At 35.2% G+C, this 25,634-nt stretch overlaps 3 protein-coding genes across 3 annotated transcripts in view; 1 reads left to right on the top strand and 2 right to left on the bottom strand.

Annotated features, from left to right (window-relative positions):
• LOC134853395 (uncharacterized) overlaps positions 1-25,634 on the bottom strand; it is a 551,043-nt gene that overhangs the window by 234,749 nt on the left and 290,660 nt on the right. The gene's annotated exons all lie outside the window — the stretch shown is intronic.
• Positions 1-25,634, bottom strand: part of LOC134853394 (uncharacterized) — a 410,233-nt gene that overhangs the window by 283,798 nt on the left and 100,801 nt on the right. The window lies entirely within an intron of this gene.
• LOC134852839 (calponin homology domain-containing protein DDB_G0272472-like) lies at positions 149-24,517 on the top strand (the record flags this gene model as incomplete). The annotated part of the gene is given in 16 exon segments (XM_063868666.1): positions 149-762; positions 4,367-4,525; positions 4,912-5,099; positions 5,838-5,994; positions 6,761-6,923; positions 9,607-9,784; positions 10,143-10,229; positions 12,654-12,826; positions 14,818-14,957; positions 15,541-15,668; positions 16,164-16,264; positions 16,663-16,768; positions 19,072-19,204; positions 19,610-19,802; positions 23,669-23,852; positions 24,378-24,517. Coding segments are annotated over 16 exon segments (2,393 nt in total), but the record flags the coding sequence as incomplete, so codon positions are not given.

The following is a 25,634-nucleotide window of genomic DNA, read 5'->3' as shown; positions in this document are numbered from 1 at the left end:
CTTTAAAAAGACTCATTTTTAAAAACTCATTACTGTGCTAGAAACATTGTATTAAAATGGTGTTTTAATACTGTGTTTTAAACCATTTTACACGTTCTTTCGTAAATTTTTTTAAAGTTATTGATCTGTGATTTAAATCGCGACGTTGTTTTCTACACATACCGCCCTTGGTTGAGAATTTTCTCTAAACTCTCGACAGTATGTTTAACAACAACGTATCACAAATGCTACCAGCTGGCTTCAATAGTATATATTAATTAAACTTCACTTTTCAAACTACATATCATTTTCACCAGCGTCAACAAACACTTGAAAAAATTGCATTCTGTAAATTTTGCATGCTGATCCAAGCGTTAAAAAATAATTTAGTAAATTGCAAACAAGAACATCAAATCGAATCTTGGGTTTTTTTCCCATTTGATTCTTGATTTTCGTCGGTTAATTTGGAATTTAGTTTGCAGAAACCGAAATTACTGGTCAAAAATTAAGTTTCATTGCCAAAACCAAAACTTTTCGAGTCATTTTCTCAGGCGATTCTAGCTTTATACAAAATTGTTAAATATTACGATATTTGGATATTTTTCTTCTGATAAGTTGCAATGGGTGAGCCCAAGCCAAAGAATAATCTGGAGAAGCTACTGGCTTCGAAGAAGGCTAGCACTGGAACAGGGGGAGGGGGTCTGTCTAATCTGCAGCAGCTGATGAGCAAGGGGGACTCAACTCATTCAACGACTACAGCAGTAGCCAACGGAAAAACTGAAGGTACTCATCTGTTATTTCACGTACAAGAGCAAGTCACTTGTAATCGCCGGGAACCGAAACATATTCTAAAAAGTTTCGATCTCAAATATCATTTTTGTACCCACAGCAGCGTATCTCTTGCTGTAGATCTATGAACTAGATATCAGCTCAAATAGCAAAATCTGAATATAAATTGAACCCTCTGGTAATCAGAGTAGGACAATTTGCTCCGGGGCCTAGGAAATTAGACGATAAGCAAATTAGACGGATAGTACAAAAAACGAAATTAGACGGAATTTAATTTTTACAGATCTGGCATTTTAGACGAAAAAGCTATGGAAAGGAAAGGGCTAACAAAATTTTTTTCTTAAGACTCAAGTTTCACAAATACAAAAAACATAAAATGTCAATACCTATCAAAACAATTAGTTTAAATGAACATAAAATGTCAAATCTGCATATTACAGGAAAGTTTTTAATTGAAAAATTTATGCATGATTGACTTGTAGAGTTTCTGGCCACCGAAATTGAACTGTTGTCTACAAGCAATTTTGTTTTTCTAACGCAATTTGTGTGCAAACAAAGTTATTTTCTCTCACTTTCGTCTATTTTCTCACAATTGCAGTTTTGCAAAACCGTCTAATTTCCTTTTAAGTACCTCCGTCTAATTTGCTTATCGTCTAATTTCTCAACCCCCATTTGCTCCAACAATCTCACTGTAACAATCGTAATTTCACGCGTTCTCTTAACATTTGGGTAGCCATTTTTCTGCTCAAGTTGCTTAATTACGTCAAAAGACAATTTGAAAACAAGGATAGCCAGTTACTGTGCAACTAGCACAGAATGTTCCGACCATGGTCTTAGAATGTTTTTTTTTCAAATTAGGGTAATTTTTTTCAGCTCGGTGAGATAAAGGGATCTGATGTAAAAATAATTTAGGCACATTAGACAGTCAGAATAATATATGCAACTTGGACAAAAAGTTTTCTAGAAAAATGACTAGAAAAACTTACAAAAAAATTTAAAAAAATTGTGAATTTTTTGAAATTTTTGGTTTCCAAAATGAAACTAAAAAGCACCAAAAATTTATTTACTTGATTTGAATAAGGTTTAAGGTCTTAAATTAGGCATAATTCAGTTGTTGTAAGCCTGCTCGCTTGCTTTATTGTTCAATTAAGACAAAAAATCAAAAACTTCATACCAGTTTTCGCGACACTGGGAAAATTTTTGGAAATTTTTCAACGTGATTCGAATCACGACTGAAAAGGCTTTAATATGATATATCACTCAACCCAGTCCGATGATTCTTTGTGGTACCCGATTCTGAGTGGAAAACAAAAAAGCAAAAAAAACTTAAATACACCCGAATACAAAGTTCTTCCCCATTTTCAATGGTCGAAACAACAACACAATAGCCAATTGATGTGCAAATAGCACAGAATGTTCCGACAATAGTCGTCAAAAACTACAGGTAAAAAAATATTTTTTTGGAAAATTTTGTGTAGTTTTTAATGCGTGGTCTGATAAAAGGATCTTACGTAAAACTATTAGTTAGGTAATTTCGACAATCATTGTAAAATAGGCAAACAGGAGGACAACACTTTTTGATGGAAATGACTAGAAAACAAAAAAGATAAAAAACGGTTTTTGAAAAATCAAAAAAATAACAATTTTGTTCTTAAATTTTTTTTGCAGAAATTTTTTTTGAATTTTGAGATTTTTGATTACCAAAATGGCATTAAAATTCTCCAGAAACTAAAGTTTTTTGATCAAACTTAAAATTAATTATAAAAAAACTATTGAAACGGCTGAAAACAAGACGAAAGATTAAAAATTGAAAAAATGAAATCGGTTTCTCTTGACACTAAAAAAATGTTATGAATTCTTAATCTTCTTCGAATTACGACTGAAAGGGCTTTAATATGATATATCACTCAATTCAGTCCGATAATCATTTGTGGTACCTGATTTTGCGCGAAAAAAAAACACCCAAACACACACCCAAATACAAAGTTTTTCCCAATTTTCAATTGTCGGAACAGTAAATCATAGGGCAAACTGACGTGCTCATAGGGTTAAGAGTTAAACTTTTTAATTTTTGCAAACTTGTGTTTTTTTTTGTGAAAACTTAACCAAGAGCAGTCGGACTGTCGCAACCTTTTTACTTCACTGAGGTCTGTTATTTATAACGTCCGCCGGATTCCGTAATAATTAAAAATACGGAGTGAATAGTTCTATTGCAACCGGTTATCAGGATTACAAATTGTCGACAGACATGCTTAGCTTAAATAAGTCTTTGAACCATGAAACTCCCCGAGGTTTTGGCTTTCAAGGCCAAACATAAGGTTTAACCTACGTAACGTACTAGAATATAAATATTGAAACAAGGATAACCGGTTACTGTGCAATTAGCACAGAATGTTCCGACCATAGTCTTAAAATTAATATAAAAATTTTCAAATTATTGTCGTTTGTTTTTCGGCGCGTTGTGATAAAAGGAGCTGAAAAAAAACTCGAGATTAGCTAAATTCGACAGCCATAGTGAAATAAGCAAAATGAAAAACAGTTTTTATTTAGAAAAATTACTTGAAAAATGAAAAAAAAATCAAAAAATCTTTTTTTTTCAAGTATTGCAGTTTTTTGAATTTTTGAATATTTTGATTCCAAAAAGGCGCTAACATACTCAAAGTAAACTAACGCTACTCATGTAAAATCACGTTTTTACGTTTTAATTTAAGCTATGTAAGATTTTAAGGAGTTAAAATAAGACTGGTCGCTCGCTTTATTCGCTCGAAATCAGACGAAAAATCAAAAGTTTCGAACCGGTTTTTCTCGACACCGGGAAAATGTTTTTGAAAATTTATAAAATGGTTCAAATCACTTCTGTAAGCGCTTTAAAATGTTTTATCACTCAACCCAGTCCGATGATGATTTGTGGTTCTTGGAAACAAAAAAAAACTAAAACACACCCGAATACAAAGTTCCTCCCCATTTTCAATGACCAGGACAAGGAATGCGTATCTGGATGGATAACACGGAATGTGCACGAGGCTTTGTCTACATATGAATGATCCTGTTATCCTGTTTGTTTATTATGGCGATCGTTAGAAAACCGATGAGCAATAATGAGCTGTTCATTTTTTTAAATTTTCATTTAATTGTTGTCTTCAAAAAAACTTAAGTACTTAATAGCCAATTCGTTTGTCATATAGCTGCAGTCGTTTTGGTTTGGCTTAAGGATTTTTTATCGCCGAAAAGTTCTGTACGTTTTTTTCTTCTAATTTCAACTTCACAACTATGGGCTAGGGTGTTTCGAAATTTTTGAACGTTTCTATTTTGAAAACTGAAGCTTTTTTGTTCAGATTGGCAGGTTTTTATTATTTTTGCTTGCGAAGACATCAAATTGAGGTAATGCAAAATGATATCACAAAAGTTCTTTCCTTTCACCGACTCGGTTGGAGCAGTAATGATTTATGTTTCCATGTTTTTAATTTAAAAAATTCATTAAGTTCCTGTTTTGACTGAGGTTGAAATTCTTACTCAAATTTAGTTGCTACTGTTTGCAAATATATCCTAAGAGCCTCTATTTTTTGTTTTTCGAACTTTTTTAAATTCATTTCTTTAGATGTCAAGGCAAGTGTAGCAAGCAGCTCCCCCAGAGGCTCCACTACAATCACTGCGTCCAAACTGGGAGTGGGAACACAGGACAGGAAGGGGAGTGGGGATGCAAATGCTGCAGGAGGGGGAGGGGCGGGTGATAAGTACAAGGACATCGCCATGCGGGGTGAGATGATTTTTTTGAACTTTAATTTTTTTTTTTACCTACTCACAGAATCAAACGAAGAGAAATAAAGGATCTCCTTTATTAATTACCCCACATCCCAAAGAAGAAGAAGATTCACTGCTGGGTGCAAATTAAGCGCACATTGTTGGTTAACCGTGTAATTATTTCTCTATGAAGGGTTGATATGTTTTACTAACTAAGTATCATAAGGAATAGGGAAAAAGCCAAAAAGAATATTGCTCAAAGGTAGTTGTTGCAGGTGCACAACATTCAGTTTTATTGATTGGAAAAAACCTCGTTCATTTAAATTTTTCTTGAAGGCAAGGGGCAAGTTTTTTGAAAAAGTTTTAATAAAAAAGAAAATTAGTAGCTAATATTCTGTTTAGCACACGTGTTGCGTGCCATCCTGGACCCGAAAGAGAAGAGAAAAAGGGGAGGGTCTAATGCTGGGGCTGCCACTTCCCCCCTGGTGCCCCCGATTGAGGATGAGATGGTGGTGGTAGGGGCAGACAGTGGGAGTAACCAACTGCAGGCGGGGGTGGACGACAGTCTCTTCAAAGAGGAGGAAGCCAGGGTCAGTTTTGTGATGGGTGAAATAAATGTGGTTTCTCGTAGAGGGTTTATGGAGGGCCCTATCCAGTCTGTCTAAGCATAGTCCGTTTCTTTTATTTCCCACATTTTAGACGAAGAGTTTTTTTTGGGTTCAGCGAAGCTCTTTTCTTGCGACTCAAAGTCATTTTTTTTGCGTCTAGAATTTACATTGTCCATGTCTAGAGTTTTCTAGAATTTTCTGTCCATTGTCTAGAATTTTTGTGGTATTTTTGTGGAATTTTCATCCGAGCCATTTTAAATTTTTTCATCTTTTTGGGTTTCAAGCTAAAAAATTTTAGTTTTTGTTTGCCGCGTTCATTTCCCTAGTTCCAAGCTTTCATAAGCGAAAACTACCTATATAAAGCATAAGTAACAGTTAAAGGAAACAAAAACTTTGTAGACCTTTTTAGGGTCAACCAAATTGATAAAACGAGCTGTCCTAAAAGACTATAAAGACTTTATTTTGTCAATAAAAAATGCGCCGGAAGCAAACTTTTGCAATAAATGCAAAAAATTTTCCAATTTTTATATTTCAAAAAAAGTATTCGAAAACTTTGATGAAACAAAATGTTTTGTTTTTCTAAGCGCTCTCTCCCTTCAAACTTGAGAGGTGCCTATAGAAAATTAGTAAAGTTAGTCGGCTGACACTGATAATCAGAGGGAGGGGTTAACTCCATTCTAAACTTTTCCCTGAATAGTACCCAAGTGGTTTGTGTGTTAGAAAGCGAAGGAGGAGTTGGAGAGGGCAGAGAAGGAGAGACAGAAATTTGAGGAGGAGGCGGAGCAGAAGAAGAGGGAGATGGGACAACTGCAGAGTCAGCTGGACAGACAGAGTCAGGAGGCCAAGAGACAGAAGGAACAGTACGACCAGATACAGGGTCAGCATCTCTCTAAACAACCCCCCACCCTCTTTAACTTGCTAAATGTTCATTTCCAGAACACTTAAGCGTGCAATTGGGGCTAAACACGTAGCTTTTTCTTATGAAATGTGTTCGAAATTGTTATTTTGTTACCATGGAAGTTTTCCTATAATCTGAGAACGTTAAAATAGTTTTTTAAAATTAAAATGCAAATATTAAGAAGGTCGATGGAAATGTAATAGGTCAAGTAATGAAAACTTGAACTAAGGCACTAACTTGATCTGTAAACTATTCAGACTATTTTCCTCCACAGATACAGATTATTATCATGCAGTTCTATATAGAGCCTTCAATTTTGGACTAAATTGGTTTGAAAAGCGTAAACACTCAGACTATTTTTTCTCAACATTGAGATATTTTTTTTTGATTTTTTCTCCGAATGCGAGTCACGAATTATACGGTTTAATACAGAACACCACACTTGATCCGCTGTGTACTCATTTCCGAGCACCGCTCCTATAACACCGCGCCTAGTTTGAGGGGGGGGGGGAGGGGGAGGTGAGTGCTACTAGATACATTTTAGTGAAAAAATTATGTTTATTTTTGCCACATTGCTTTTTCTGTCAGTAGAGAAAAACACTTTTTATATATACTTTTACAACAAAATGAAACTTGAATCTCAAGTGCCTCAAAAAATCAAAGTTAATAAAAAATAAAAAAAACTAAAAACTATAAAAGATCATTTTTGAAACATTGAACTAATGACTGATTGTGTGTTGGGTAGATGAGCTGAGACTGGCGAAGCAGAATGCGGAGAAGTTGCAGAAGGAGCTGGAGAGGGAGGGGGAGAGCAAGGGGAAGAGACTGAAGGAGTTGGAGGCACAGGCGGCCAAGGACAAGTTGGACGCCCAGAGGGAACAGCAGAGATTGCAGGCGGAAATGGACAGGTAAAATTTGGAAAGTAAAGTTATGATTTATGCTTTTGTAATTTATATAAGTCGAGTAAAGTGATTTTCTGAGCTCTCCCAGAAGATAATTTGGCCATACTTTCCTCAGGTCATATTTTGATAAAAACTTCAAAGAAAAACAGCTAAGAACTGATGATTTACCCGTTGTGAAGTTATTCATCAAAATCAAATCTGATAACTGTAAATCTTCAATTCTGCTGCAGGTCTTCTTAAGCATGTCTGTTTTAATTCTGATATTTTAGTTCAGACATATCTGTTCTCTCATGAGTTCTGATTCAGATTTAATTGAGTCCAAAATTAGGCTTGGTTAACACCTTAAGCCCTCAAATCATTGATAAAACCCATAACAGTGATAAACTGACATTTTTTTAACTTAAGAAAAATTGACCATTATTTTTATACCATTAGTAAAATAGTGTAACCTTGAGTAAGAAAAATAAAAGTCAAAAGATAAAAGTTAGCAAGATTTTCAGTTCCTGAAGTTGGCAGTTTCGGGACAATTAATGCTTCATATATTACCAGGTTTGAATTCACACGAAGCATATACCGACTCAGATTCAATTCCAACTTGCACAACACTATCCGTACCATGAAAAATTTTTGAAAGTTCTGACAGTCCGTCAATATACGTAGAGTGGCTTTTTTAAAGAAAAAAAAACATAAAAAAAGTTATGTTGAACAATTCTCTCCACTCGATGCTAATAACGAAATTTTAGTGTAGCAAGAATTATCTGAACCATTTAGAGGGCCTCTGTTCATTTTGGATTGATTTGCGAGTCGGGTGACTTGGCACTTGACAGTAAGAATAGAAATTTAAGACGCTGTGGCAACTTTTTTGGTAAATTCGGTTGAAGGCAAATTATCTTAGCGCATCAAAATTTTTAAGACAACATCGAGAAACTGCGTCCAATACCATTAACATTGCTTATCTCAGGGCGACGCTTTGAAGTGTTACGACTGCCATTCAAGGTTTATGGAGTAGTTTTGGCTGTAAAAAAAATTAAAAAATTTTTAAAAATGTAATTTAAAAAAAAAACTGTCATCGTCCCCCACCCGCTACTTTAAGTTTAATGTGACGTATTTCGCATATCCCGAAGTATTAGTAGAATGAAAAGAATGGCTCAAATCATTTTGAAAAAATGTCAAAGACGAATTCACTCTCTCGCACTCAGTAAAAAGAGGAAATAATCGATTATGTTATAATTACAATCGTATTTTTAGCAAAATTATGATTAATAATAAGCGCCAATTTTAGATGTATAAACGATTTATATTCCATAATAATGATAAAATTTTTTGTGAATTTTTAATAACTTATAATCAATTATAATTGATTATAATTTTCCGAAAATCTCTTACAATATCTTATAATCTATTATAATAGATTACAATCCCTTTTTCTATCAATACATTATCTCAAAAAAATCAATTATAACGGATTATATTTTAGTTATTTTGATAAAAAAAAACAATAAAAATCAAATTTATTTTAAGTTTAAGCTATAGGTACAATATTACAGTTTCTTTTGTTCGGTAACCAACTGAAAAGCATACAAAACAAAACAAGAATACAACTAAATGAAGCAATGACGTTTATTGATCAACCAATTGAAAAGCACACAAAACAAAACAAAACGAAATGAAGCGATGTTGTTTGTTGAATAATAATGTCTTACAATCCATTTTAATGGATTATAATTCAAAAAAATTTGAAAAAAATTTAAAAAAAATTAATCGATTATAATCTACTATTATCGATTATAATGATTTTTATTGTTCCGAAAAATCGTACAATTATAATCAATTTTGAATCGTTTATAATCAATTCTTTTTGAAATTTTTGGATACTGACAATAAAAAATCCATTATAATCTATTATTTTCTGTTTTTACTGAGTATGGGCTCCGCTCCGCTTACGCGTTAATGTCACGAAACGCATAATTTTTTTTTCCAAATTCACCAATTTGGCATTTTTTTAACCCTCATAACTTTACAAAAAAAGTTTCAGCTGGAATATCTTTATAAATGAGAGCTCAAAACAAGAATACTTTTCGATTGATTTTAAAAAATTTAACGAAATGGTTATAGTTAGGAAGCCGAAATTTGTCTCGAGAAAAAAACCAAAAGAGTACAACTATTCCGTCCTTTTTTGGAAAGTAGAAACAGAAACAATTTATCAAAGAGGAGAAATTTCTCAGGCGAAACACCGAGCACAATCCTAACAAAACTTGAATTTTGCAAGCCGGAGCAATCAACGCAAAATAATTGCTTCACATAAAAAAAGATTCAAAACCATATTTTTTTGAGGCTTTCGCGCGAAAACAATGAGCTCAACTGGCCGTTCTTTTTTTTGAATATTCAGTTTTTATTTCAAATTATGCAGCAATAAATTTAACAAATTAATTTTTGCAACAACACTGAAATAAGTAATAATCTTTTCAAAGGCAATTTTAACAAACACTCTCCTCTAAAAGTAAAACAAAAACAAAACAATTTTGAAACAAAAATTGAAAAAAAAAACTGCTAGTTTCTCTTCTTTGATGATTTATGCGATTTTTTTAAACCTGTTTATGCAGTTATTTTAGCCCATTTGTTCACTGAGGAAACATGCGATTAAGTTTAGTACGTGTAAATGATGGCGTTGTTTGTTGTTGTTGCTTAGACTGAAGGAGCAGGCGAAGCTGAGTGAGGGGGACAGTGTGAAGAGACTGCAGGAGAAGGAGGAGGAATTGAAGCGACTGAAGGGGGAGAGGGGGGAGGAGGAGAGGAAGGCGAAGGAGCGACAGAGGGAGATGGAGGAACAGATCAGTGCACTCAAGGCACAGCAGCAGAAGCTGCAGGTAGGGGGGGGGGGGTGCTACGCTTAGTTGGAAGGGGGTTGTGGGGGAGTTGGGTGAAGAGGAGTTTGACGGTGGATTTGAAGGTGGGTTTAAAGAGGGTTTGCAATGATGCTGCGGCATGGAAATCAAAGCTGTCGAAAGATGAAGCGTGTAGAATTTGATCTGCTTTTAAACTGACATATACAGCATGATCTTTTAACGTTTTTTTTCTGTAAACATTATCAGAGTTTCTCCCAATTTGGTTTTTCGATTTTCTCAGTAAATGCTTTTGGGTTGATTAAAGCATAACTTTTGATTAAAATTGATTATGATTCATTTGCTTATTACTTCTTTTAATGGCTGCTACTATTGTGTATAGGCGGCGAAGGAGAGTGAGTTGGACAAATTGAAGCATGAGTTGGAGAGAGCGAGAACAGACGCCAACAAGGACAAGGGACAGCTACAGGTGATCAACGGGGGAGAGGTGTAGGCGCTATTTTGCGCAAAGGACCGAATGCGCGAAAGTTCTCAACCAATCAACGCCCTTTAAACTGTCAAAACTGACTGATTGTATCGCTTTTTGCTATCGAACTTTTGAATACTGAGCTCTGATTGGTTGACACAATTTTCGCGGTTTAGCGGTGGATTCTAGTTCGAAATATTTCATCATTTTGACCAGTTTTTGCAAATTATTACCCTTGCAATAAGCAAAAGTATTGCAATCGAGTACTCGAATTTTTTCTCATGAGTAACTTTTGGCATAGATTGGTCAAATGTGTAGGAATGGCAATTTTCAGACATGCTCAATTTCAGACTTGCTCAAATACTCGAAAGTTTAAATAAAATTAACTTCATTTAGGTAGTAAGTATGTGTAATCCGTTTCCGGTGTTGGATTGTTTTCAATTAATTTTCTTGAAAAAAATGTTGATTTTTCTTCGGATTCGTAGTTTTCGGCTTAGTTTCCGTCGGTTCACTTTCTTTTTTTCAAAAATGAAATTTATTGTATTTTGTCTCTGTTTTTTTCATATATTGCGTTGTTTTGAGGGCAAACATTTCTGTTCGACTAAATCGAGTCTTATAGCACTTGCGAGAGCAAGAGTCGTGAAATCGAGAAAAAGACTTTTCCAGTAAACATTTTTTCTTACACGTTTCATCTTTTCTTCAAATTGCTTTGTTATTGAACCTTCACAAAATCATCCAGCTTCCTTCCCACTTAGCTTATAGTTAACACCGTCGTCTTTGTACCCTGAGCTCTGGGGTTCGGCTCTCTGCTGGACCTTGTCTTCTTCGGTATATATGCAATTGAAAAACAATTTCGGTTAAAATTTATTTTTTGAACTACCGTCATTCTGCTAAAATTTTGTCGGCTTAGTTGCCACAAAACAAGTCTTGTTTGTCCTGCAAGCAACTTTCAATGCAAGTGCAAGTGTTGTTCTTTGTAGTTTCAGGGAGGTGCACTTCTTGAAACTTTTCAATTTTTTAAAAATAATTTGTTTTACGGCTCAACAGGTGTCTGCACAAAAATTGTCGACTTAGTTGCCGCATCACTGATTTTTCTATTCCTGTGCTGTAGGCAACTTCTTTTGTAGTTGAAAGTTCAAGTGTTGTTCGTTCTAGTCTCAGGTGGAACTTAAAACTGTACAAAAAAATTAATGAAATCAAATTTTTTCTGGTCGATTTGTGTCTGCTCAAAGAAGGCCGTCTTTATTTCCTCCGTTTTTGTTCCGTTACTTAATTATTTTTACTATCGAGATATACGAAAATTTAGTTTTTGGTAGAACTAGTTTTTTCCAACGTTATCCATGTTCTAGACTTTGTTTTTTTGTTTGTCTTTAATCACTAGACTTAGTTTTTGTCTTTAATCACAAGTGCTGCGAAGCGCCGCTTCGCCTCAGGTTTTTTAAAATATTTTTCCACATTAGTTTCATTTTTGTATCTTTAAATTTCGAAAAAAAAGCCAAGTTAAATCGAAAATTTTGCTGGCTTTTCTTAAGTCCGATCAGAGTGAGTTTCCGAGCTCTCCAAAAAAGAACCCGGTTATGTCAATGATTTTCTGCTTGAGGTTGGCGAGCCATAAATGGATCTCGTTAAATTATACGGGTCTTATGCATTAAACGGCCCAAAATCATTATTTTTACATCTCTTGAACTGATTTTATTTTGGTTGAATTTGATTGGCTAATTAGTCAACCAAGTTCCATCGACATTTTCTGCTATTTCAAATGAAATAATTAATATTCTGCCGTTTCAAGCAGATAAAATTATCAGCCGAAATATTAATTTGAATTTTTTTGTCAAGCCCTTTTATTAAGTTTTTCTTGTCTGGGCAAGGTTTCACAAGTAACTCAAAATTATTTTGATTCTTTTACAAAGTTCCATCTTTTCGGAAATTTCGGCTAATTTTTTTATCTGCTGGAAAGTTTGATGGGAATGCCTGACTTTCTAACTTGAATTTGATTTGCTAAAATTACCCAATCAAATTCGATCGCATAATTTCCAGCTTACGATGTAGAAAACTTGAATTTGGGCCGTTTAGTGCATAAGACCCAATTATACCAAAGGGGAAATCCTTTGGAAAAAAAGGCCAACCAGAGTTGGGGGGGTAGGAATGGTTGCCCCCTCCCTCATCAGCACGCTTCTGAAGTCTCCACTCGATATTCGATAGGAAGCTAACTGGCCTTTTGGGTGTTTTCCAAGATGGGATTGGTTTATTATTATGAGCTGAGTAAATAGTAATTGAGTCTGTTCCCTCCTTAAAACGAATTTATCACTTGTAAGTGTAATTATAAATTATGAATTGATAATTTTTTCTAATAAGGTAGTGAATTTTTTAAATTTTTATATGTTAGTGAGTTTATAATTTATTATCATAAGTTACTATTGATCTAAGGCGGACATGGACAAAATGAAGGCGGACAGGGACAGAATAAAGAAGGAGTTGGAGGCGGACTTGTTGAGTAGTAAGAAGAAGATGGAGCAGTTGCAGAGTGAGAGCGAGGAGAAGGCGAAGAGGCTGAAGGAAGAGGCGGACAAGATGCGCAACGAATACGACAACAAAATAAGGTACTTATATAAGTAGTGTGTGCCCAATTTACAATAGTCTCACTCTTTTTGCTCTTTCACCCCCAACTTCGCATTCAAATTTGGCGTCTAATTTCATTAATTCATTAATGAAATAATAGTTAACAATAGTTGATAAATAATTAATAAAGTCGAGAACTCATTAATTCAACTTTGCCATGACCTAGCGCAATATTATTCATGATAGCATGTCAGACTACTGGGAGCTTGCAAGTTTGTTTGTAGTACTTATGGGGTCTATGACTAAGATCGGATTTATTTGGGGTTTTGACCTGGCGGGGACAACAAATTTCCGACTCCAAACTGAATTGATTTGAATTATGAAAGTTTGACCTGAAATTAACGACGACAAGGTGACATTTAATCGGAAGCCACGAATTTGTTTTCGAAAAATTGGCCGGTCTTAATGTATATGCAAAAACAGTTATCAGTTATGGCCTACTGGCATACGGTTTTTCAACAAAACGTATCTTAATTGAAATATTTTAGAGCAAAAAGTCTTCAGAGCAATTTGTAAATTTTTTTCACAAGCAACTTCAATCATCTTAATAGTATTTTGGATTAGTAATTTTGCAATTTTCTTTTCGCTAACAAGCTACCGCAATATTTCACGAATTTTTTTTCTGAGTTATTCAAAGACTAAATCAAAGACACCGCTTTGTTTTCTACAGGTTACACATTTTTCAGAAAGTTTAGAGAAAAAGTTATATAGTTTGTTCCTTGTTGTTCCTTGTCACTCTCAGGCATATTTCAATCTTGATCCAGATCTTACTTCCTTCTTGGGTCGACTTCGGGCAAGCAACAATTTGCACTAATGACTTCAAGTAGTTTAACTGGATTAGTCGAATTCAACTGGTATGGCGCAAGTAAAAGCCAATAAGGTATGATTAAGGTATGGAGTAAGATGTGGATCCTTTTAGAAACATGCCATTGTGTGTGTTGTGTAATAATTAGGAAGCAATGTTAATAAGGTATAATAGGATACCTATAAGGTATAATAAAATAACCAAAAAAATTGCATGTCGTAGTTCTTAAACAGGGGCACAACAGCGGTTCGCCGTGATGGGCTGTACAGCTCTTGTGTATGTCCTTTCTCCCGTGGATAAATGGTGTTAATCTTAATAGGTATCATGGTACAGTGCTGATTTAAATTATCCGGACAAAACAAACAAAACTTGAATTTTCAAACGCGTTTTTCTCAAATATGGTTAAGATTAGACAAAAAGTGAAGAGAACAAAAGTTGATTAGAATTTTACCAGAATTAATATGGTGCCATTTTTTCTCCGAAATTCTTAACAAAAATTTTACCCCAAAAATGGGTCAATTTGGCTTTTTTCAATTAATCAAGAATTACGCTGAAACTACTTTGTTAATTGATACAAAAATTATATCACAGGAAGCCTCTTACGCAGTTCAACAAAGTTTAACAAGGGTTGAATCTCCAAAAACCAGTATAAGAGAAAAAATTTTCACTTGATAGTCAATAAATGTGATTTTTACTATATAAAACCCAGAATCTCTGTTAAAAAATAAATTTTAAACAATTAGCGCAAATTTTTGGAGATTTAACCCTTGTTAAACTTTGTTGAACTGCGTAAGAGGCTTCGTGTGATATAATTTTTGTATCAATTAACAAAGTAGTTTCAGCGTAATTCTTGATTAATTGAAAAAAGCCAAATTGACCCATTTTTGGGGTAAAATTTTTGTTAAGAATTTCGGAGAAAAAATGGCACCATATTAATTCTGGTGAAATTCTAAGCAACTTTTGTTCTCTTCACTTTTTGTCTAATCTTAACCATATTTGAGAAAAATGCGTTTGAAAATTCAAGTTATATTCGTTTTGTCCGGTTAATTTAAATCAGCACTGTATAAGTAGGATACTTGCGTGTTATGTGGATCCCATTTGAACTGCATAACTCTGTGTGTGTTAGTGATGTTAGGTCAACATATCGCTCTGTTTATGTGTCAATAGAGAGCAGAGTAAGCAGAATGAGAAGCTGTTGGCTGACCAGGAGAGACAGAGGGTGGCAGTGCAGGATGAGTTGGAGAGAGTGAAGAGGGATATGCAGAGAAGTCAGGAGGACAGACAGAAGGAGCAGGACAAACTCAGGGGTAAGGCTAGTCATTTATATGAATGACAATGTCAATACTGCCACAGACACTGACACTGACACATTTACACACTCAATATACGCATCACCTAGTCAAACAGAATAATGCACTCTTACTTATCCTACTAGTAGTTCTGTTTTTTGTAGTTCATTTTACAGGGTTCATAAATTTAAGTTTTTTTGGGGTTTGATACATAAAATGATCACTATCTATGGTTCTATGACTTAGTGATATCGGAAACAATTTTTGTGCCCTTTGTGGGATGTGAAATGTTGACTCAACAAGTTGATGGAAAAAGGAATAAGTGGCTTTTTATGGCTTCAGAAAACTATCATGAACAAAAAAGTTCCTGCGTTTTTTTATCGCACTGAGGACGTAGGATGGGGGGAAGGAGGGCAAACGAAAGACATCCGATAAAGTTGGGCCTTGAACCACCAAACTCGTGACTGAAACACAGAATAATCAGACACTTTATTCGCAATCACTCGCACCACATGAGTGACACACTATGAGGCGATTATGCAACTTCTTATGTAACAATTATGTAACTTTGATTATGTAATTATATGTTTTTCTTCTCTAGGCGAGTTCAAGCGGGAGAAGGAGGACTTAGAGAGGAGTCTGGACAAACTGAGGAAGGACAAACAGTACGAGGTGGACAACATGAAACAGCTCCTCGAGAGGGTCAAGAAAGAGGGCGAGGACAGCGAGGTAAGGGGGAAAAGAGGAGGGCGGAGAGGGGGCGAGAAGGCGGGTTGTGGATAAAGTTGAGGGGGCAAATGATCGTCAAGTGAAAAGACGAATTCCACGCAGAAAAAAAAGATCAGAGAGAAAAGGCTCTGTTTGAATTTTTCTGTGATATTTCACGGGTTTTCTTTCTGTTTTCGATTCCATGGTTAAAGTAGCATGTGCACAATTGGCAACACTCTCACGAGATCAATGGAGCAATACCCCCACCCCCTGCTGGTAGTACTTACAAAATCAATCTATAGTCGGCTTATGTATTTTTTCTCGGCTCTTTCGCTGCATGTAAGCTGCTCGATTGTGATTTACTTTGTTTTTTTTTCTAATTCATTTCCTGTGTGAGTAGTCTTGAAATGAATCAGACTACCGTTTTAACCACACCTGTTCACTCTCTGATTAATTCACACTTGTGTCAACCTGTTCACTCTCTCTCTCTCTCTCTCTCTCTCTTTCTCTTTCTAGGCTGCCAGACAGAGTGAGTTGAGTGGCCTGAAGGACAAGATGAGTAAGATGGAGAAGGAGAAGGAGGAGCAACTGCAGAGGGACAAACACGAGAGGGAACTGTGAGTATATACCAACCAACACACACCATTACCCAATAACATCATTAACCATAGACAATCGGTTGTAAAGGGCAAAATTATACGTTCTACGCAATCATACTTACAAAAAGTGTGTGCTTATACAGAAGTTCTAGGCAAGAATTTTTTTTAAAAAGGTGTATTTTTTGGGCAATTTTACATTCTAGGCAATCAGTTTCTCAAACAGGGTGTTTTATTGCGCAATTTTAAATTGCAAGGAATCATTTTCACAAATAAGGAATTTCTATGTAACCGATTTGTTTTTCTGAATTGGCAGATATCTGTTACGATTCCTTGCTGGAGACATTATCTTTTAACCCTGTCGAAAACATAACTGTGTTCCATAGTATATCTGCATGTATTATGTGTCTGTGATTTAGATTGATGGCGGAATATCGGGCCAAGATGGATGAGATGAAACAAGACAGTGAATCAGCGAAGAGTCAGATGGCCAATCAGCTGCAAGAGATGGAGAACAGACTGCAGGTATGCTCTTTTCAGACTAATAAAAAGATGTGAACAAGTAATACAAAAAGGTGAATTTTATTGAAAAGATAAGAGTTATCGGTATCGTTGTGCCAGTAGCACCGATTGATTGAACCCAAATGAGACAGCAAAATAGAGATATGAAACCATATCAGGAAAATAAAACTGTGCAAAATAATTATCGTACGCCAGTGTTCTTCTACTTGCTAGTTCGTGTAAGAATCAGCAGTCAGCAGAAAAAAAAGCTAATTTTTTCACCATCAATTTTGTTTTTCCCATCATTTTTACTCTTTGCGTTGAAAACAGAAGAAAACTATTTTGAAAAAATGAGGTTGTACTCTTTATTACTAGGAGGTTCAAAATGATCTTTATCTTGCATATAAAGTAAGACGTCCAAAAGGTAAAATACCTTTTTGCTCTTCTATGGAACAAGCTGTTGTGACTACAGAGTAAATTTGTTTGTGCAGCAAAAATCAAAAACCTTAAAAACGTAAACAACTATTATTCTCCAACTTTTTTTCCTGCTTAGAAGCTTAGGTTTCAGAAAACACCACATCTTCGTATTTGAAACCCTATAAAAATACCTGATTTGTGGTAATTTTTTTTTCACAGCATATTTTTAAAAACATTTATCTGAGATCTGAGTCACCCTTTGTTTGAAATTTTTTATAGTCTGAAAGCTTGAGCTCAAAAAAGAGTTAAATCTGGTACTGACTTGCATTGAGCTCAAATTATTAAAAAAATGCAATAGTGTGGTTTGTGGTTTCACGTTTTTTGTTGCCTTACTAGGCTCAAAATAAAGAAAATAATCGAAAAAACCTGCACTAAGCAAAGTGGAAAAACATCAAGCATAAATGATTTTTGAGTTCTGTATTGATTCCAGTATAATCGATTCTCATGTCTCCCTCAGATAACGAAATGGCAGATTGAAAATTGATTTGAATTCAGTGTTTTATCACACTTAAGATTCTTGATATTTCATTGAAAATCATTTTAAAAATAGGTTTTAGTATTTTTTTGGATTTTGTTTTCCACGTTCAACATTCTGCTAAAATTTCTGCACCTGTCACGTTAATAATACAGAAAAAACTACAGACAATCTGAATGTGCGTCCTACTTGATTTCCTAAGCTCACACCTACTCAAATTGCAGAACAATTTCAAAGTTTGGTCTTATAGGGCTTTTTGGAGAGCTCGAGAAGTTATTTGGTCGACCTAAAAAAAGTCAATTTTTTTTTTGAAAATCAGCCCCTTCTCTCACCAAAATCCTAGATCCACCTATGCATACATACAATACACTCTTGCATAAACTGATGCAAAGGTTACCCCCAACTGTTTTGATTACCAACGTTTCTAAATAATTGAAATAAAAATTTGAACAAAATAAAGAAATTGAACAGCAAGTAACCAATTTTAGATTAAAATTTTAAAATGATTTTGTGCATGTAGATTTCTCGTACTTATCCTTATTTGAACAAAGTGGTACTTATCCTTATCTGAACAAAAAAATATATGAAAACGAGTTTTATAGTCAATCTCTATAAAGTGGAAAAAAATCGACCACAAACATTATTCAGTCGACTTTGTTTCTCATAAGTACCAGCAAAGTTATCCATTTTAATTTGACTATAGTCGATTTTTTTCCAATTTTCGAAGTAAAGGAGGAGTGTATATGTCTAAGTGGTTTCTTCTAAATCAGGCCGCTTTTACAAAAGTTGACGGCGTATGGGTATCGATCAGGAAACATATGGACGTCCAAGCAAGTATGATTGCACTTGACAAAAACGCAGATACTTCGCTGCTCGAATAACAATTTGATAGTTTCAAAACCCGAATTATTTATACGTGAAAAATTATCCGCACTCATAATTGTTCCAATTAGAAATGAGGCCAACTATTTTTGGGCAAAAGACTACTACGCACTTGCACTTGATAATCGATACCAGTTAAAGTGTTTCACGAGCAATTCACTTTTATAGACAGTGAAAATGAAACTCAAATAGAATATATTTTTATCTTAGAACTCCAGTGCGGTTGAGTTTGATTGACGACTATTGACCACAAATTATTTTTTTTTTGATAGGCTCAAAAAAACATTTGAACATAAATATGCTCATAGAATCAAGCGTGAAAAAATTTGAATAGAAAAAATTTTTTTTTTTAAATGTTTGATCATTTTGCCATTATGCCGAAAAGAAATTGATCATAACATGCAAAGGCAGACGATACACTCAAATATGAGCGTTCTTGATCAGAATTAAACCTTACAATTGCGATTGAAATATGAATCTGTGTTAACTGTAGATGGAGCGGGAGGAGGCGGAGGGGAGGAACAAAAGGGACAGGGTGGAGTGGGAGAACAGACTGAATGAGCGACAGAGGGAGATGGACATGCTCAAACAGGAACAGGACAGACACAAACAGCAGGCCACACAGGGTCAGTGGGAGATATATGTGAACACACTAACCAGGGCGGGCATTCTTCCTACTTGACTCCTTAACCCCTCTTTCCGTTTTTTTTCCACGTTCATTTTTTTCGTTCAATGACTTTTTTTCGGATCTCTTTACCTATAGCCCCCTTTTGCAAAAAGAGGGGAAATTCGTTACTAGTTACAAGATTCTTATATGCTTGTTAACCGCTGATTTGTTTCTTTATGGTGGGGGGGGGGGGGTAGGTCGTTACCAGGAAGTACAATAGGGGGAAATTAGTTTAAAATATCCCTTTTTCAATCATGTTCCATTGCAACAAATGTAATCGAACAGATTTGAAACAATAGAAAAATCGCAAAATTAAGAAAAATCAAGATGGGTTTTGTGGCAAGTGTATCTATTTAATTTTCAGAACAAGACAAGTTGCGTGCGGCAATGGACAAATTAACCGAAGAGAGGGACAAGGAGATGGCGAGACTGAAGAGTGAGCGGGAGAGCGAGGTGGGGGTGGTGAGACAACAGCTGGCAGATGTGATGGGGGAGAGCAAGAGAATCCAGCAACAGAGCCAGAAGGACATGGACAGACTCACGCAGGAGATCGGAAGGTACGGCACATAGTATCTCTATCTATAGCTAGATTTCCCTCCACATATTCTTGATGGCTTGTGGTGTTTTCGCAACGCAAATCTTGCGAGAAATATTATTATTGTTGCTTTTTTCTTGCATGATTCTTGCATGATTTCGAATGAAAAATTAAATTCACTGGTTTTTTTAGTGCTTTCGGAAAACTCTGCTAGTCTCCAGCAGATACTCAGCAAATTCTCGCAGCGAAGATGAATGGATTATATGAATAAAGTAGAGAACTTGTTTTCCACACCGACCCTGCGTATCTGTTCAATTGTTGGATTAACACAGCAGATCGAAAATTATGTATTTCAAGCCATTTTTAACCATTTTTTGGTCAATGGGTCTGGTCTGAACGGAAGATTTTTTGCGTCACAGGCAAATTTTTTGGTGGTGTTGCCGTAAAGCAACACCATCAAAGTATATGCGCTAAAAAGTGCCTTTAGAAAACACTTTGGGTTGGTTAGCAAAAACTGGTTGTCTTAAAAGAATACTAAAGATGGACCATTTCGGTAGAGGGTGGTCAGGGGGTCGAATATCTGAGCGAGGAGTGGTCATCCGCTCCTCCCCCCTAAATCTGCTATTGACGTTGGTGCCAAACTCCGGGGTCTTTTAAAAAGTTTTTAGGGTTGATCGGCTAGAAATGGATCTGGAAAAAAATGAAATGAGATAAATCCGAGAGGACTATCTCAAAAAGAAATTTCAGATAAAACTTATCTTTTTTAATACTTATTCCGAAGAGAGTTATACATATACCATTAGTTAACGAAATTGCTTCTACAAAAAACTCACTAAGGATCCTGCATAAAAAACTATTCAGTTTATTGATGCCATGGTTCTGAAAAAACTAAGACAGTAGTTGTGAGATAATATCAGGCTTGAACCGCCCGAACAATAATAATAAAAATCTTTTACAGTGGTTTTATTGTTACAAAATAGGTAATACTACGTATTTTGGGACGTTTCTTTAGCTGATGCTCAGTTAACTACTTCACATTATTTGATATCATATCTATAGGCTATAAGGCGCCCAGAAACAAAAAAAGTCTACAAACATACTTTTAGTGCTGTTAATTGAGAGATATAACGTAAAAATAAACGCACAAATAGCCAGTTTTTGTTTTCTAGCTGATGTCAAATTGTTGGCTATACAATTTTCGGTCAATGATTTTGAATGAAATTAAACAACCTGATACTGCTTGTTTTTGTGTCAGATTTTTGTTTATAGCTGATTTTTGTAAAACAATGTCTAAAAAGTAATTTAATCTAAAATGCTGTAGTCTTTAACCGAGGAAAATGCACGAAAACACCGACTTACCCGACAAATGGCCTTGTAAAATCAAAACTGTTCTTCAGACTTTCTTAAAGCAACGGCAGAAACATTTAAAATCGGCAATAACAAAAACAAGACTGCTTGTATATTAGGGCAAAGCTCTGAATATTCCGACTGTCCCTTAATTCATATCGAAAAGTTTTTATGGAAAAAAAACATTGAAAACGATTTTCTTTGTGCAAATTTGGAAGGACTTTCTTGGTGCAGGATAATTCGCCACGCATGCATGAACAATTCTCCTTACGCTCTCAGCCTTTTGAATAAACTCTTCAAAGCGCGCATAATTTAGTCCAGAACATGGAAAATTTGGCAAATTTCAAACCCCCAGAACGTTACAAAAAACTAATCTGATGAAAAATCTTTTTTTTTACATTTGAACTCAGGAAGAAGTCGACATCTTTTCAACGGGGAATAAAAAATTTTTGTTGAAAATTATTATTTCGATCGGCAAAAGTTGACTAAAAAAACCACACCGAGCATAAATATTCCGTTTTCTTCGAAAGTCAGAACAATTCTTTTTTTTTCAGTTTGCAATGCTAACTGCTGAGGTTTCATGTTTTTTCTTCTGCAACCGACTACATCACCTAAAGAGTGATATTAACCTTAAATGCTATAGTTTTGTCCGGTTATATTGCGCGAGATGACCGATTTTTTTTTAAGATCATTTTTCCTCGGGGGAAAGGACCAACACAAGAGCTGTACAGCTCATCACGGCGAACCGCTGTTGTGCCCCTGTTTATGATTAGCATTTGACAGGAAACTGATATTGTAACTATAATACCACTTCTTGTTCCGACTTTCGATACGAAAGTGACGGAATATTTGTGCTCGGGGTGGGTTTTTTTTTTCTTCAGACAAAATTCGACTTTTTAACTAGCCATTTTTGACGGAATGTTTTTATATCATTCGAAAGCTATTGTTGTCCTGAGCTCAAATTTGAAAAGATATTTCAGCTGTGATTATTTTTCGTAAATTTACGGGGGTTTAAAGTTTGCCATTTTGGCCAATTTGGGACAATTAACGCGCGATATATTTCGCGCTATTAACGCGAAAGCGAAGATTTAATCCGTCTTTTAAATCGTTCCAAATTGGTTGAAAGAAGCTAATTTGCCATAATTGTTTTGTTACAATGAGCGAAATCTATTCTTTTAAACTTTATATGGCGTGTGGGGGGATGATTTCATAAAAAAAAATTCAAATTTTAGAAAAAAAATTTCATTTTATTTTATTACATATAATTTTTTAATGTTATTACTGCTCCATAAACCTTAAAAGGCAGTCGGAACATTCAGGGCTTGGCCCTGATACAAGCAGTCTTGTTGTTCCGACTTTCGATACGAAAGTGACGGAAGATTTGTGCTCGGGGTGGGTTTTTTTTTTCTTCAGACAAAATTCGACTTTTTAATTAGCCATTTTTGACGGAATGTTTTTATATCATTCGAAAGCTATTGTTGTCCTGAGCTCAAATTTGAAAAGATATTTCAGCTGTGATTATTTTTCGTAAATTTACGGGGGTTTAAAGTTTGCCATTTTGGCCAATTTGGGACAATTAACGCGCGATATAATTCGCGCTATTAACGCGAAAGCGGAGATTTAATCCGTCTTATAAATCGTTCCAAATTGGTTGAAAGAAGATTATATGCCGTAATTGATTTGTTACAACGAGCGAAATCTATCCTTTTGTACTTTATATGGCGTGTGGGGGTATGATTTTCATAAAAAATTTGAAATTTTAGAAAAAAAATTTCATTTTATTTTATTACATATAATTTTTTTTATGTTACTACTCCAAAAGCAAAGAGGAGGAAGTGGATAAGAAGTTTATTAGTTCAATTTTTAAAAGTCTTCAGTCTGTTTTATACTCGAAAAGAGAAAACTTTTCAAATTATCTGTTTAGAATGCCAATTTGGACCAAAAATTCCATTAATTTCAAATCAAGGAAAAAACAAGTTTTTTTTGTTCCGACTTTCGATACGAAAGTAACGGAATATTTGTGCTCGGGGTGGGTTTTTTTTTCTTCAGACAAATTTCGACTTTTTAGCTAGCCATTTTTGACGGAATTTTTTTGAATCATTCGAAAGGCATTGTTGTCCTGAGCTCAAATTTGAAAAGATATTTCACCTGTGATTATTTTTCGTAAATTTACGGGGGTTTAAAGTTTGCCATTTTGGCCAATTTGGGACAATTAACGCGCGATATATTTCGCGCTATTAACGCGTAAGCGGAGAGTTAATCCGTCTTAGAAATTGTTCCAAATTGGTTGAAAGAAGCTTATATGCCATAATTGATTTGTTACAAGGAGCGAAATCTATCCTTTTGTACTTTATATGGCGTGTGGGGGGATGATTTTCAATTTAAAAAAAATTTCACATTTTAGAAAAAAAATTTCTTTTGTTTTTTTTAATTGAATTTTTTAATGTTATTACTGCTCCACAAACCTTAAAAGGCAGTCGGAACATTCAGGGCTTCGCCCTGATACGAGCAGTCTTGTTTCATTTTGTTCCTGTTTTGCAGACTTTCGAAAAGCAAAGAAGAGGAAGTGGACAAGTGGAGACAGGAGTGTGAGAAGACTAGGGATGAACTGGAGACGCAACTGCAGAGGATGAAGCAGGAGAAGAGTGCCAGTGAGGCGGAGTTGAAGGGAGACCTCGACAGTCTCCGGAAAGAGCTGGACAGTCAGAGGGACAGGGCACAACAGGTACACAAAGCCCCATTATTTATAGATGTCTTTCACAGGAGCGAACTATGCCCATCACTCAATTGTGGCTTTCAGGTGTTTTTCTAATGGACGTGAAAGACACAAAAAATTATAAAATTGTCTGCTAAACTAATGGTTTTCAGTTTTTGTTTAAAAGTGGGCGTGTTCGTTTGTCGAATATCTTTTAAAACCTGAATTTTTGAAGCATAGTCTGAAATAGTTTGAACTGAACGGTTTGTTTTTTTTTCCAATTTATGTAGTCATGTTGTTTTGGTCTATATTAACATACTCGGTTAATTCTCAGCTCAACTTAAAAAACTTAATAACACGTGTCAAAAAAAGAAAGTGTTAGCGATGAGTTATTTCATGTCTATTGGTCGGTGTTTCTTAGTTAATTCGAAAGTGAAAATTTTAAAACTTAAACGTTTGAAAATTTTTCTCACTACATCTAATGTGTAAGTACATATTTTTCACGTTTGTCTAGGAGTGAATTATTACTTATGTTCACATCTGTGTGATATTCAGGAGTTGGAGCGAGTGAAGGAGGACAGGGAGAGTGAGGTGAACAGACTGAAGGAGGAGCTGCAGAAGGTGTGGGAGGGAAGGGATGCAGATGTGGAGAAGTTGAGATCAGAATTGGACAGGATGATGGACGAGGCACTCAGGTGAAGTACCATCTTTTCTTACTCGACATGCGGGAAATTTAAATCGAATGGTGTTGTTCTGATTAAACCAGTTAGAATATAGCAGTGGAAAAATTTGATACTTACAACTCGCAAGGCTCTTCTGGTGTTCATGTCAGAAGAAATCTAAGGCTTCTTATGTCAAGTGTTACTTGAGAATTGATTTGATGTTTCTGATGAAGTTTGTGACCATCGGCTGCGAGTAGTTATTGTTCCGACTTTCGATACGACAGTAACGGAATATTTGTGCTCGGGGTAGGTTTTTTTTCTTCAGACAAATTTCGACTTTTTAACTAGCCATTTTTGACGGAATTTTTTTATATCATTCGAAAGGTATTGTTGTCATGAGCTCAAATTTGAAAGATTGCCATTTTGGCCATTTTGACCAATTTGGGACAATTAACGCGCGATATAATTCGCGCTATTAACGCGAAAGCGGAGATTTAATCCGTCTTATAAATCGTTCCAAATTGGTTGAAAGAAGATTATATGCCGTAATTGATTTGTTACAACGAGCGAAATCTATCCTTTTGTACTTTATATGGCGTGTGGGGGTATGATTTTCATGAAAAATTTCAAATTTTAGAAATTTTTTTTTTCATTTTGTTCTATTTAATTTAATTTTTTAACGTTATTACTGCTCCATTAACATTAAAAGGCAGTCGGAACATTCAGGGCCTCGCCCTGATACGAGCAGTCTTGTTGATTTTGGTTTTGATTTTGGTTCGTGTCTGATAATAATAATAACAAGACTGCTCGTATCAGGGCGAAGCCCTGAATGTTCCGACTGCAATTTAAGGTTTATGGAGCAGTAATAACACTAAAAAAATTCAATTAAATAAAGCAAAATGAAAAAAAAATTCTAAAATTTGAAGTTTTTTATGAAAATCATCCCCCACACGCCATATAAAGTACAAAAGGATAGATTTCGCTCCTTGTAACAAACCAATTAGGGCAAATAAGCTTCTTTTAACCAATTTGTAACGATTTCTAAGACGGATTAACGCGTTAATAGCGCGAAATATACCGCGCGTTAATTGTCCCGAATTGGCCAAAATGGCAAGCTTTAAACCCCCATAACTCTACGAAAAATGATTAC

Source organism: Symsagittifera roscoffensis, chromosome 8 (assembly GCF_963678635.1).
Source record: "Symsagittifera roscoffensis chromosome 8, txSymRosc1.1, whole genome shotgun sequence".
Taxonomy (NCBI): Eukaryota; Metazoa; Xenacoelomorpha; order Acoela; family Convolutidae; genus Symsagittifera; species Symsagittifera roscoffensis.
This window is presented reverse-complemented; position numbering and strand designations above follow the sequence as displayed.